This window comes from Chiloscyllium punctatum, chromosome 40 (assembly GCF_047496795.1).
Source record: "Chiloscyllium punctatum isolate Juve2018m chromosome 40, sChiPun1.3, whole genome shotgun sequence".
Classification (NCBI taxonomy): Eukaryota; Metazoa; Chordata; class Chondrichthyes; order Orectolobiformes; family Hemiscylliidae; genus Chiloscyllium; species Chiloscyllium punctatum.
In genome coordinates, this window is record NC_092778.1 from 10,625,722 (window position 1) to 10,641,247 (window position 15,526).

At 41.2% G+C, this 15,526-nt stretch overlaps 1 protein-coding gene and 1 long non-coding RNA gene across 3 annotated transcripts in view; one reads left to right on the forward strand and one right to left on the reverse strand.

Annotated features, from left to right (window-relative positions):
• LOC140464345 (uncharacterized) overlaps positions 1–15,526 on the forward strand; it is a 163,794-nt gene that overhangs the window by 111,306 nt on the left and 36,962 nt on the right. For both annotated transcript variants that reach the window (XR_011954908.1, XR_011954909.1), the window contains one exon: positions 474–594. This is a non-coding gene — a long non-coding RNA (uncharacterized lncRNA). The remainder of the gene's footprint in view (positions 1–473; positions 595–15,526) is intronic.
• card11 (caspase recruitment domain family, member 11) overlaps positions 1–15,526 on the reverse strand; it is a 369,647-nt gene that overhangs the window by 49,867 nt on the left and 304,254 nt on the right. Inside the window, exons 18-19 of the mRNA XM_072559295.1 lie at positions 11,504–11,705; positions 2,757–2,883 (exon numbers count right to left, since the gene is read on the reverse strand). Coding sequence (XP_072415396.1) covers positions 2,757–2,883; positions 11,504–11,705 — 329 coding nt within the window. The remainder of the gene's footprint in view (positions 1–2,756; positions 2,884–11,503; positions 11,706–15,526) is intronic.

The following is a 15,526-nucleotide window of genomic DNA, read 5'->3' on the forward strand; positions in this document are numbered from 1 at the left end:
AATTCTAAGTCTTCCATGAAGTCCAGTTTTCTTAATCTAAAATTTGAAGGGTTCGTTTTGAAGTAGGTAAAAAAAAACACACTACTGGTTCTGTTTTATTTCAAAAGAGCACTAACATTGCAAAAGCTTCTAGTGGAGATCACATCATTCTGACTCATTCCAATTTAACTGCTGAAAGCCTGAAAAGAAAACAGTGCATTCAATTCCTAGTTTGTAGGGCAGCTTGTTTTCCCTGCAGAAAACCTGACCACAATTCACCTTTGAGAAACATTTTCATGCTTCAGTGTACATTATCAAATTCAATATACAGCCTTTAATAAGGATTTTCACACCTTAACCTGCAACTAAAACTTCATTCATTGTGGTTTGCAGGTTAATAAATTTAAAATTGTATCTACACTTGAGTGCGCAGGCAAAACTTGCTGTAGCATTTTCACAACACTCATGAATAAAATTTTATTTTTCTTCCTCAGGCTCAAAGCTCACAATAATAAACAACAAGTGCTCAGTGAAAAGCATGTCAAGCCAGAACCTTCGAAGCTGACCAAAGTTGGCTGCCAAGAGAATTTATAACTGCATACAGAGAATTTCAACGTGAGTCCTATCTATTTAGTCTGTGGGATTCTCATACCTTACGGTGGCCATTTATATAGTATCCTTGTTCACATTTGATGCTGGCCGTCTATTCCAGATAGATTGTTTTTCAAAAATGACAATACCCTGGCTGCCTCTGTGGGATTTCTAGCACAACCAGAAGTCTAAAACAATGTATTATGTTCCATTATTCATGTGACATCTACAGGATGTGCTACTTAGTTGGGAATGACACAGATGAACAGAATCTAAGAGGAGTAGGCTTAGCTCCTTGAAACAAAAACGTTCAACAATGTCCCTAGTAGAGAGCATCACTGTTGACTATTAGGGTTGAATTTCAAAAAACACAATCAGGTGTTTGAGGATCATGTGAAATGTTAAAATTCATGAAACTGGAAATGAGAACGTGACCTCCTTTGGGTTCATCTACTCACTTTCAGTTAATCTTAAAAGTTAGATGTTTTTTGACTGCAGTAATTGATCATAGGGCTTGATCCTAGGAAGAGACATTGACTATTGATCAGGATTGAGGTCTATTAGAGCACCTTTTTCCTTTTTCATATGGAAAAGTGCTACTTATGCATTCAAACCATGAAAAAGAGTGCTTGGGAACCCTTCAGTGTTGATCTGAAATGGTTTAGGAATCTACAGTGCTTAAACTTTGTGAAAAATAATGGCTAACTACTTTCACTTGGGCAAATAAGACTTGTGTTCTTTGAATTCATTGAGTAACATACCGTCTGCTGCAGTATAGGGAAAAAAAATATTCTTTCATTTATAAAGACTGTTGTCTGAACTGAAATGGTTTGTTTTACAGCTGAAACTTATGAATAATGTGCACAGATTGATTGACAGTTTAAGCTATTAAGATTATCTACCTTTTATGCAATTTATGAATAGATGCTTTATTTTTCAATTTAATGACCACTTGAGGGGATTTAACTTTCTTTCAAAAGTGTGTTTTTTTCTCTCTGCAGTATAAATGGAAGTGTGTTTGAGTGACAGCTTTAGAAGATTGATAGATACTTTTTATAATGGATAATTTCAAAGATCATCAATATTCCATTGTCTTGAGGCATATCCACTGTGGCCAATGATGACAATGGAGCATACAGAGATGGTATGGAGGTGTAAATGGATACAGGGGATATGAAGGGAATGAAGAATACATAGCATATGAGGGTGCATGGGGGAGCATGAGTGGCATGGACAGGTCATGGCATTTGATTGGACATAGCGGGTACAGAAGAAATGAGGTGAAAATGGGCGGATGAACTATCACAAGAATAATGTGAAGAGTACCTGAGAATCAAGGGGCCCATCTAATCAGCCCACCTTGGAAGCCACATTCACTGTCTCAGACCTGCCTGGGGGGAAGACAGCTCTAAATCTTGGCCACACGTGTCTCTAGGAGATGGAACTGTTACTAGGAACCAGGAGATGGGGAATGATTGGTTTGGGTTGATGCAGTCGTGAACTGCATTAACTCTCACGTTTCCTGAGCCCTGAGATGTGAATCCAGATCCTGCTTTTTCAGATTTCAGAATATTAGCTCAACAGCATTCTTCCACAAAAAATTCATTCAAGATTAAAATCTGAGTCTTGATGCCACTGCTTTCTGGCTTCTTTACTCTATTTTTTGGAAAGATCAATGTGTAGCCTAGAAAGGCAGCAGGGTTATGTTCAAACTTCAATCTCACGCTCTATTATGGACTAAAATATTTTGTTGCAGACTGTCCATTCAGAAAAATACAGAGTATTGAGATATTAGGATATTTACAAAATGTGAAGTCTCAGTGTGTTCCAAACTGTATTTGAAATTGAAACTTGTTAGGGACAGGTAAATTGTAGTAAAACATTTTTTTTTATTGAGCTATGGACACCAACTCGAGAGATTTGAGATACATTTTTATCAGCCCCTTCATGGACAATTAAGATTTATTGGAGAAAAAAAACTCTCCCTGTTTTGTGTTAAATTCTACTTGAGCAAACAAGTTTAATGGTATTGCATATTAAATAAACTGCCCATGTGTAACAATGAAATTTTAAAAGGGAGCAGTAAGATAGCTGCTGTTTCTCTTATCTTTCTATTTCTGATTCTGAAACCTGATTAATTGGCCCATCAATTCCTACAGCCTAGCAACTAACTGCTCTTATCTTACCGTCAAAGTTTGCTTTAAAGTGGAGTGTCACTGGTCCATTGCAGCGTTGTAATGTCCAATGTGCTTCTTCTTTAGTAGATGTTTCCAAGGCAACACTTTGAGCTTCTCCCCTGATGCATCCTTCTAGCTTCAAAGAGAAGGAAAGATTTTATGTTGGCGCATATGAAAAAAATTCGCCTACATCATTAAAACACATTGTTCTTTGCACTCAGTACCACATTTAAAATTCAGGCCAGATGGAGGAGATAGATGTAATTTTTTTGATGGCTACTTAAGGTTTTAAATGAAATAAGTTTGTACACTATTTATTATCTCTGGCTCCCCAGGCTCCTGCTATCTATATGTTCAGGTAGTTGGGGAAACAAATTGATATCTTACTTAACAAGTATCTTTTGATTTTAGTCTTGAAAGCTCTCATGTCCCAACACTGTCTTACAGAGGACAGAGCTCCAAATCTCTACTTTTTGTTTAAATATGAAAAAGTGCTTCCTGATTTCTCTCCAAATAGCCTGCCTCAATTTTTTGACACAATAGCGCCTCCTTGATTCCCCCAACAAATGAACTAATTTCTCCATATTTGACTTTGTGAATCCTTTTAACGTTTCAATTAACTTAATCACGTCATCCTACAATCTTTTATATTCAAGGTAAAACAAGTCAAGTTTATGAAGCCTGTCCTCATAATTTAAATTTCTACACCCCCAAACAAACATCGAGCATATCTTTGTGTATCTGTACACTGTATTAGTGCAGTGTACAACAGTAAATGAGGTTACAAGTTATGCTGAAAAGAAGCACAATTTCGGCAAAAGATAATCCAAGTCAATAATTCAGTTGATCCATTATGCTTGATCCTTTTCCATGCGAAAACAAGCAGCTCACAACATAAAATGACAGCTAATGGTACAAACTGGAACTTATAAAATAGTAATTGGATTCTTTTTAACTACAAACCAGCTCTGAAATCTTTTTTCCCAAGGCTTTGACAGTAATTGTGCATATTTATGTCTCTCAATCCTCATACTGGATAGACCCCAGGGCATGATGTTTAAATTTGTAATGGAAGCCATTCTATAGACGCTGGAGACCCTCTGAGTCAGGTGTGCGCACCCTCTTTTGGCACAGCCCAACCTGTACCTCCTGCTGGGACTGTGCTCACTTGGGTGCGCCATTCGTTCACTGAAGGCTTCTCAACTGGAGAGATCACGATCTCAAACAACGTAGTGGATGATCAGACACACAGTTAAAAAATTTAGACAAAGGATCTTCACCCAAAGTATTTGTTTTCTAGTGAGTGACTAACAAGAGGGATCAAATACTGGTATAATTTAAAAGGGAATGGGAAATCTGAGGGAAAATTCCGATCAGGAAATGGCAGGCAGAAACTTAACGAGTGACTCTGCAGGACAGAGGAAACAGGTTAAAAGGTTTCCAGTGCAGAAAACTGGCAGCATTAGAAAGGAGTAAACACAAGGAGTATAGTGAATAAAGCTGACAGCATAGATAGATGTGTGGCAACGTGTATTATTGATATAATGAAAACTTGATTTAAAGATATTATGATTTATAATGGAAGCTGTGGCCAAGCACTTAAGACTGTAATGTTTGAACTTGCAGCTTTATTTCTTTATTTTCTACTTAAATCTAAGAAGATCTGTAACTTGTAAATTTATTTCATATGTTTTACACGATACCATACTTACTGCAACGTTTAACTTTTAACTTCTTCCTTCCTTTCTACTTTGTTCTTAAGATTCTGTACTTAGGTATTTGTCCATAAAATGCCGCCTTGTGTAGCGACATTATTCACCTTTCACTGTACTCCTGTACTCAAGTACACGTGACAATAAAATCAAGAATATCGGAAGAGAAAGGATGGTTGCTCAACATTCCTGGATATAGAGTTTTCAGGCAAAATAGAGAAGGGGCTATAAAAAGGTAGGGGTATAGTATTATTGGTTAAAGTGACAACTACAGCAGGGATGATATATTAAATGAAGAATCAAATAACATTATATGACCTGAGAAACAAAACAAAAAGGGCACCCGTTTTGCTAGGTATGTACGATAAAGTTCCCAATCAGTGGGAAAGAGTTGAAGGAGCAAATATGTAGGCAAATTTTTGAGGAAAACAAAACAGGGAAAATAGTTGAGGACTTCGACTACCTAAGTATCAACTGAGATACAAACAGAATGAAAGGCACAAAGGGCACAAAACTTGAACTGCATTTAAAAGAGCTTTTTTTTAAAACCAGCACACAATAAACCCAATAATAGAGGGTAGATTCATAGATTTAGTCTCAGGAAATGAAATTCGGCAGATGGATGAAGTAGTAGTGAGTCACCATTTGATGATGTTGATCATAACAAAGTTTGATTTAGCAGCATTATTGAAAGGGACAACGTTGAAACAGGAATAAATGTTCTAATTTTGGGGAAGGCAAATGTAAACTTGAGAGATAATCTGGCAAAACTGAATTCATTGAAGAATCATACAATCCCTACAGTGTGGAAACAGGCTCTTCAGCCCAACAAGTCCACACCAACCCTCCAAAGAGTAACCCACCCAGAACCATTCCCCTACTCTGTTATCCTATATTTACCTCTGACTAATGCATTCCTGAACACTATGAGCAATTTAGCATGGCCAATTCACCTAACCTGGACATCTTTAGATTGTGGGAGGAACCCAGAGCACCCAAAGGAAACCCACGTAGACATGGGGAGAATGTCCAAACTCCACACAGTCACCTGAGGCTGGAATCAAACCCAGGTCCCTCACACTGTGAGGCAGCAGTGCTGCCCTGAATTTGTCACAGTTACTTGAAGAAAAGTCTATGGTAAATCAGTGGAAGGCAATGGTGATTGTTATGTATTATGGTTGGACTATGTTATGTTGGGACAATGTCCATTTAAGAGGTGAGTTACCTGTCACTAGCAAGTCATCAGCCTGTACTCATAGGCTTGTTCAGACTAGTGTTAAACGTTGCATGGTGCACAGCTTCAGAATAAATCCTCCCTGTTAGATTACACAAACAACAAATTTGTATGTTCTTGCATTCTGACTGGAGCTTAGTAACTGCCCAGTACAGAATAAGTGGTACTGCCAAATCTAGAATACCCTGGTTATACAGAGGCAGATATAAAGTAGATAAACAGCATTTATGACAATCTCAAAGTAGTAATATTTTAGGAGGTTTGGGGAAATCTAGAAAGCACAGAGGTGAAGTGAAAAGGAAATTAGGAAAGCAAGAGAGATTGGGAAAAAAAAATGGCCCATACAATTAAGAAAAATCCAAAAATGTTTTATAAGTACATTGAGACTAAGCAGATGATTAATGAAATGGTTGGACCTATCAGAAATATACGTGGTACGCATGGTAACTTATGCATGGATGAAGATGATATGGACTGGATTTTGGGGTGGCACAGTGGCTCAGTGGTTAGCACTGCTGCCTCACAGTACCAAGAACATGGGTTTGATTCAAGCCTTGGGCGACTGTCTGTGTGGAGTTTGCACGTTCTCCCTCTTCTGCGTGGGTTTCCTCAGAGTGCTCCGGTTTCCTCCCATGGTCCAAAATGTGCAGGTTAGGAGAATTTGCCATGCTAAATTGTCCATAGTGTTCAGGGATGTGTGCGTAAGGTGCATTAGTCACAGGAAATGTAGGGTAGTGAGTAGGATACTCTTTGAAGGGGCACGTGGACTTGTCGGGCTGAAGGGCCTGTATCCACATTGTAGGAATTCTAATCAAATTACTATTTTGTCTCGGTCTTCACAAAGGAGGGGGATGACACAGACATTCTAATTAAGGAGAAATAAAATAAGTTACATGAGAAGGCAAGTACCTCCTTGAAATCATCAGAGCTGGATGGATTTTATTCTAGACTGCTAAAGGAAGGCCAGGAGGAAATAGCAGATGATCTGAGGAACATTTTCCAATCCTCACTAGATACAGGCAAGGTACATGAGGACTGGAGGTCAGTCAACAGCGTGCCCTTCTTCAAAATGGGGAAGCCAAATAATTATAGGCTGGTCAGCCTGTTCATGGTGGTGGGCAAATTATTAGAATCAATATTGACTGATAGGATTGTTTCTTGGAAAGGGACTGATTAATCAGGGATAGTCAGCTTGGTTTTGCTAAGGCAAGGTCATGTTTCACTAACAATTGAATTCTTTGGAGAAAGTAACAACGAGGATTTGTGTGCAAAGTGTAGTTGATGTGTTTATATGGATTTTAATAAGGCATTTGACAGGGTACAGTTTTGGCTCCCTTGTTGATTCTGGTCGATATTAATGATTTAGACTTAAACTTGGGAGTCTTGATTGAGAAATTTACAGACAACACAAAAATGGTCCAGGTAGTTAATAGTGAAGAGGAAGGCTGTGCACTGCAGCAAAATATTACTGCTTTGGTTGAGCAAGAGAAAGAGGCAACTGGAATTCAATCCAAAGAATTGCAGTTATTCAATTGGGGACAGCAAACAAAACAAGGGAGTACACAACATACAGAAAGGATAGAAGAAATGTGAACCCCTTGAAATGCATATACACAAGTCACTGAAGATGGCATGACAGGTTGATAAGGTGGTTAAAAAAAGCCATATGGGATGCTTTCCTTCTTTGGGTGAAGTATTGGGTTCTTTGGGTGAAGTATTGGATATAAGAGCAGAGATGTAATGCTGGAATTCTAAAAGACATTGATCAGGCCACAGCTGGAATTTTCTGGTCACCATATTACAGGAAGGACACAAGTACAATAGAGGAGATTTACAAGAACAATGCCAGCACTTGAAAATTACAGCAATGAGGAAAACTTACATAGGTCAGAGTTGACGTCCTCTCAGCAGAGGAGGCTGAGGAGTGAATTAATTGAGATGTAAAAAAATTATGAAGTGCTCAGATTGACTGGACAACTGCATGTGTTTCCCCTCACAGAGTGGTCAGTTACAGGGATGGGGGGACACAGACAAGGTAACTGGTAGAAGGATTAGAGAGGACGCGAGAAAAAGTCTTTTCATCCAGAACAGTGATTAGAGAGGACGCGAGAAAAAGTCTTTTCATCCAGAACAGTGTAAAAGTTTTCATCCAGATTCATTGCCCAGTTTGGTGGTTAAGACAGAAACCCTCAATTCTTTTAAAAGGAATTTTGATTTTAAGTACTGTAACCTGGAAGGCTATAACCAAATGCAACAAATTGGGATTAGAAAGGGTGGCTAGTTTACTCAGCTAGATAGATGCAATGGGCTGAATGGCCTCTTCCTGTGCTGTAACCTTGCTACGGATCTAAGCCCTCTCTCTTCCCTGGTGTTCTCATTGTGCAATGCCTGTATGAAGCCAGTGATAATCCAAACAGTCAGCTGCAACAGCTCTCTCTGTTGAATGCAGTTCGCCGCAAAGAAGAACAGGCTACCTTTGAGAGGAACAGATTGTCTGAACTATGTGGCCTCTATATATGCTGCTTGGCTCCCTTATGATTGTTCAGGCAGCCATCAGCCCTCAGGCTCCACCAGTTATAACCCTACAATTCGGTAAATGAGAAGGCAGCATCAGGTTTGAGCACAGCCTCTCTCAAAAGTAGTAGGCATGGACAGGTCATGAACTGTATACCCTGCACCAGAAAATGGACCAGAATCAATTTTTAGCCTACCTCAAAAGAAAATCTGACAGCATTAGCTGTACTTCATTCCAGCGGGGTCATAGAATCACACAGCACAGAAATAGACCCTTTGGTCCAACTCGCCCAAGCCAAGCAGAAATCTCAACCTGAGCTAGTTACATTTTTGAGTGTTTGGACCATTTCCCTCTAAATCCTTCCTATTCATATACCTATCCAGATACTTTCTAAATATGGTATTTGTACCACCTTCCACCACTTCCTCTGCCAGCTTGTTTCATGTCCGCACTACTCTGTAAATAATTACCCCTCAGATCCCTTTTAAATGTTTTCACCCTTCACCATAAACTAAGTCCTCTAGTTTTGAATTTCCCCCACCCTGTGAAAATGACCTTGCCTATTTCCCCTATCCATGCCCCTTATGATTTTATAAACCTCGATAAAGTCACTCCTCAGCCTCTGATGCTAGAGAGAAAATAGCCCCAGCTTATTCAGCCTCTTCTAACAGCTCAAACCCTCCAGTATTGGCAACATCCTTGGAAATCTTTTCTGCACTCTATCAAGTAAAACAACATTCTTCCTATAGAAGGGTGACCAGAATTGAACACAGTTAAAAATCACACAACACCAGGTTAGAGTCCAACAGGTTTAATTGGAAGCACTAGCTTTCTGAGCATTGCTCCTTCATCAGGTGGTTGTGGAGTTCAGGTGGCTTAACAAATGTCCTGCACAGCCACAACATGACCTCCGAAATCCTATACTCAATGCTTTGACCAATGAAGGCAAACACCTTCTTCACCAATGTCTGCAAAGACAATATGATCTACTAGTGCCAGGGCATAAGTAATTAGGAGCGATTGCAATAATATCCCTTGGGGGTCTTTTGTCCCTTAAGACTAGCAAGTTGGATGTTAAGTCTGCTTTGAAATGGAAGTTTAATTCCACAGAATAGATTTTCAGCCATAGAATTTAAAAGAAGCATATCACCTTTCCTATCTTATAAGCTGTCACTCAAGATTAAGGCCACTTTATAAATTCCTACATGATTAGGGACATTCATTAAAGGTTAATTCCCTTATAATTAATAATTTTAAAGTGAGCTGCAGATAAGTGTTCATGTTATAGAACACCATCGCTGAAATACAAATGTTTACACTGAAAGAAGGACTTTAGATATCTAATTGGGATGTTCAGAATTTTAAAGGTGGGTGCCATGACTGATCTAATCACAAACTCTGTAATAATACAGTCTCAACCTGACAAAGAAGAAAATCAACAAACTGATGAATGTCATATCTTTACAGGGAAACAGGGAGTCCAAAATTAGGAGCAAGAAATAGAAAAGAGTAATAAACAATCTCTATGAAATTCAGGAGAAAATACATTATCCAGAACACTGTCATAATGTGAAACTTATTATCACATGGATTGATTGAGACAAATAGCACAAATGTAAATAGTTGAAGTTAGATAAACATCGAGGAAGGAACTAGTAGATGAAGGTGAAGTGGGATAGGAGGTGGCTTGTACAGAGCATAAAATCTGGGGTGGGACAGTTGGGCTGATGATCTTTTTTTTGTATTACATGCTATTCTATGTAAGTTGGTGGACATGAAGCTGTTTGCTTATGAATGCAGTGAATAAAGATACTGTTGGCAGATTGATGGCAAGCTGGATCAGCAATAGCATTGCACGAGTACGAGTGATAAAACACAGGCTAATATTTTATGAAGTCCAGGACCTATCCAGTAGGCCTTCCTGCCATATACATTTCCTTTGTGCAACTAAAAAGAGGACAAGCTATTGAAATGAACTAGATTGGCTATTTCATTGTCCCATTTTTCAATGCACTGGGACAATAATATAGAATTATAAAACCAGACAGCAAAGGAGGAGGCCATTCACTCCATTGTGTCTGTGTTGACTGTTTAGAAGAGTTATTCAATTAGTTAGATTTCCCTGTTATTTATTGAAAGCCGGGAAAATTAATCTTTTCAAGAATAAATTAATTTCCATTTTGATATCGTTGTATCTGCTTTCACCTTTTCTGCCACACATTCCAGGTTGCAGTATGAAAGAAATTCTTCTCATTTCTCCCTGCATTTCTTCTGCGATAGTGAATAAACAATAATGGGCAAGACACAATATCAAAAACTGAATCAAAGTTCAAATTGAATGAACTTTTCTATGAGGCTTGCAAGGATATTGCATTGAAATGTCTTCCTTATCACATAAACAAAAATCTTCATTTGCTTAGTTTCTTTCACATCCTTACAATGTCCCCAAGCCATTTCTGTATTTTTAAAATCTTGTGTCTGTTGTTCGCCTCAGTTGGTGTACAACAAAATCACATAAATAGAGCAGTGATATATTGTTGCTTGAGGGTCAAGTTTTGACTAGGTTACTCCAAGAACTACTTGCTCCTTTAAATACACAAAAATACTCCTGTACTCTCACATTCAAAGGACAGCACTTTTTGCAATGCAGAATTCTTTAGCACTGTGCTGAAGTGTCAGCCAAGAACAGGTACTCAGATTATTGGATGACAAAACTCAGACTCCGAGACAAATGGACTTACTACAAACCAAGCCTGGCACTTGCATGTTCTAATATGGACAGAGTTTGAACATCTTTTAGGCAATAGGATCTGATGATTTAGGTTTGTTCCAAAATCGGAATTGTATCTGGATAAAAAAAACCTCCAATGTTTATTATACAAATTGCAGCATTGTCAGTTTTCTTGTCATATAAATGACTTGTTTCAATTTACATTTGCTTGTAAAATGGTCAGCGATTTGTATCTGTTACCAGACTGTTTACAATTAATCCCACATCATCATGTATCTATCAATAAGGATGCAATAGCATGAGAATAACCACTTGCACTTTGTCAGAGATCTCAGATTGCTTCTTCGGCTTTCAATCAGGCAGACCCTTGATTATAGTTTTCAAAAATGCACTCACAATTTTCATTTTGGACAGACACAGTCAATGTTCCCAATATTAACACTGGTTCGAATTAGCATTTATATCAGTCAATTTTCTCTTCCTATAGCAGTTACTAGAACAACATTGAGCAGCAATGATCAAATCTTGCTTTTTTCCTAGATGGCTCAGCATGATGAATCTTACCAAAATCAGTTGGTGTCCTTCCTTCAGCCCTGCCTTCTCAGCAGCAGAACCAGACTGAACTGATTGAATGAAAAGGCCTCTTTCATTTCCACCGACGAGACAGACTTCGGTAACCAGGTTGTCCCCGTTGAGTGTTGTGTGCAGCATATGTTTCAAAGGGTTACTGATTTGGGTGGCAGAGGTTACAGATGGACGAAAAGGTCTAGACATAAAAATATTTTGAAAAAAATCAGGGTGCTAATCATTTGTACTCTTGGAGTGTTGCATAGCGGTCTTCATGATGGTGAGGGCTTTAGATCAAGTAGATAGAAAGAAAAAGTTCCTACTGGCAAAATGGTCAAAAACTAGAGGACATTGACTAAAGGTATTTGGCAAAAGAAACCATAAAACACAACAAAAAACCTGTCTAGACAATGTGTAGTAAGGATCTAGTTTCACCATCTGACAGCATGGCAGAGAAAGGTTTATTCACAACTTTCAAAGGCACTTAACCAAGCATCGGAGAGAAAAAAAAGTAACCTTACAGGGAAAGGTGTGGGAAAGTGTGAGAATGGAACCAGTTGAATTGTTCTTGTAAACAGGTCAAATGGCCTCACTGTGAGCTGTAGGTAGAAACAAGGACTGCAGATGCTGGCCTATTACCTGCCCTTGATCTCTTCGTTTCCAACTGCCGCCAAGACATTAACCGCCTCAACCGGTCTACCCCGCTCCCCCACTCCAACCTCTCACCCTCACAATGAGCAGCCCTCCACTCCCACCCTCACCATCAAACCAGCAGATAAAGGGGTTGCAGAGGTAGTTTGGCGCACTAACCTCTTCACCGCTAAAGCGATATGCCAACTCAAAGACACCTCCTCCTACCGCCCCCCTCAACCATAACCCCACCCCCCCCCCCACCATCACCAAACAGTCATCTCCCAGACCATACAGAACCTCATCATCTCAGGAGATCTCCGACCCACAGCTTCCAACCTCATAGTCTGGGAACCCCGCACGACCAGATTTTATCTCCTTCCCAAGATCCACAAGCCTGACCACCCTGGCTGATCCATTGTCTCAGCATGCTCCTGCCCCACCGCACTCATTTCTACCTACCTTGACACTGTCCTATCCCCCCTAGTCCAGGAACTCCCCACATACATTTGAGACACCACTCACGCCCTCCACCTCCTCCAAGAGTTCCGTTTCCCCGGCCTCATCTTCACCATGGATATCCAATCCCTCTACATCTCCATCCGCCATGACCAGGGCCTCCAAGCCCTCGATTTCTTCCTCTCCCGCCGTCCCCAACAGTACCCTTCTACCAACACTCGCATTCGTTTGGTTGAACTTGTCCTCACCCTTAACAATTTCTCCTTCAAATCCTCCCACTTCCTCCAGACCAAAGGGGTAGCCATGGGCACCTGTATAGGCCCCAGCTATGCCTATCTCTTTGTTGGCTACGTAGAACAGTCCATCTTCCGTAGTTACACTGGCACCACTCTCCACCTCTTCCTCCGCCACATTGATGACTGCATTGGCGCCACCTTGTGCTCCTGCGAGGAGGTTGAGCAATTCATCAACTTTACCAATACATTCCACTCCGACCTTAAATTCACCTGGACCATCTATGACACCTCCTTCCCCTTCCTGGACCTCTCCATCTCCATTAATGACGACCGACTTGCCACTGACATTTTTCACAAACCCACCGACTCCTTCAGCTACCTGGATTATACCTCTTCCCACCCTACCTCCTGCAAAAATGTTATCCCGTATTCCCAATTCCTCTGCCTCTGCGTATCTGCTCCCAGGATGATTAGTTCCACCACAGAACACACCAGATGGCCTCCTTCTTTAGAGACCACAATTTCCCTTCTCACGTGGTTAAAGATGCCCTCCAACGCATCTCATTCACATCCCACCCCTCCGCCCTCAAACCCCACCCCTCCTACCATAACAAAGACAGAACCCCCCTGGTGCTCACCTTCCACCCTACCAACCTTCACATAAACCACATCATCTGCCGACATTTCCGCCACCTCCATACCGACCCCACCACCAGGGATATATTTCCCTCCCCACCCATTTCCGCTTTCTGCAAAGACCGTTCCCTCTGTGACTACCTGGTCAGGTCCACGCCCCCCAACAACCCACCCTCCCTTCCTGGCACCCTCCCCTGCTATCGCAGAAATTGCAAAACCTGCACCCACACCTCCTCCCTCACCTCCATCCAAGGCTCCAAAGGAGCCTTCCACATCCATCAAAGTTTTACCTGCACATCCACCAATATCATTTATTTTATCCGTTGCTCCCGATGCGTTCTCTTCTACATTGGGGAGACTGGACGCCTCCTAGCAGAGCGCTTTAGGGAACATCTCCGGGACACCCGCGCCAATCAACCTCACCGCCCTGTGGTCCAACATTTCAACTCCCCCTCCCACTCTGTCAAGGACATGCAGGTCCTGGGCCTCCTCCACCGCCACTCCCTCACCACCTGACGCCTGGAGGAAGAACGCCTCATCTTCCGCCTCGGAACACTTCAAACCCATGGCATCAATGTGGATTTCACCAGTTTCCTCATTTCTCCTTCCCCCACCTCACCCCAGCTGCAACCTTCCAGCTCAGCACCGCCCTCATGACCTGTCCTTCCTGCTTATCTTCCTTCCCACCTATCCACTCCACCCCCTCTCTGACCTATCACCTTCATCCCCACCCCATTCACCCATTGTACTCTTTGCTACCTTCCCCCACCCTCCTCTCTGACCTATCACCTCCATCCCCACCCCCGTTCACCTATTGTACTCTATGCTACTTTCTCCCCACCCCACCCCCTCTCATTTATCCCTCCACTCTGCAGGCACCCTGCCTCTATTCCTGATGAAGGGCTGTTGCCCGAAACGTCGATTTTTCTGCTCCTTGGATGCTACCTGACCTGCTGTGCTTTTCCAGCACCACTCTAATCTAGATTCATTGTGAGCTGTAACCAATCTATGATTGAAATGTAGCCAGAATGTTCAGTGTTCTCCAAGTTTCTCATGTGTCAGCCTGCTAACTAATACAAATGTGACAAGTGTATACAGAACAGCTTATGATTGAATAAAATTACAATCTCTATTGCTGCTTTCCATTAAAATTCATAGATTTTCCTCGCTATATAAAAAACATGAGGTAGCAAATCAGCAACCTATTTGACTCCTCATCTGATTTTCTTTCACATACTGTCTTGAGAAAGTTGGTATTCGACTGACAATTTACTGCCTCACCCAAAGGGTGCTGTATAGAGCAGTGCATTGTTCATTTACAGCAAAGCCTAATGTTGCCACGCAGAAGCAAGGATATTACACAGTAGTGGTGACCTTTTCCACTGTCTGTAAAGTTAGTAGCAGCCCTACCTTGGTTGTTTATGGGAGGCCTGACCCAATTTTACGTGCACCAAGCAATTAGCTGACTAAATGTCAGGGATCCCATTTATTAAAGAGATAATCAGCCACCATTACAGTGTTGACCAATTGGATGAGAGCTTTAGATCACCTGGGAGCAGTGACCACTGCTGGAACTGCAACAAAAGATTTACCAACAGCAAAGCAGGAGGCTCTAGGACACAGGTATATGAGGTCAACTTGCTAGGGTCACTCAGACAATTTCCCCCACCTGGCATGTGGTCAACAGTTGTGAGGTCAGAAGAGTGCAACCTCTATGGGGAGCTGAGGGGTTGAAGAAGGTAGAAGTGGAATCCTCTCATTACCACAGCCCTGTTGCTGGTAAAATGCTAGTGGTGGCATCAGAGGCAAAATGGCACTTACTTGAATAGTCAAGGACCTCAACTAGTCTAAGAATAGATGGACCGTCTAGCACCAACCCCTCCCACCCCACCCCTAACTAGTGAAATGCCAGTGGTGGGAATAGAAATGCCTTGCTTTTGGAACTGACATCCCAATCGTCATTCCTCAAGCTTTTTAAGAAATTGCTGGATTTACGTATACTCACTTTTTGTAATAGGTTAAGTTCTGTAGTGAACAATAGTCTTTGATTGACTCCCAA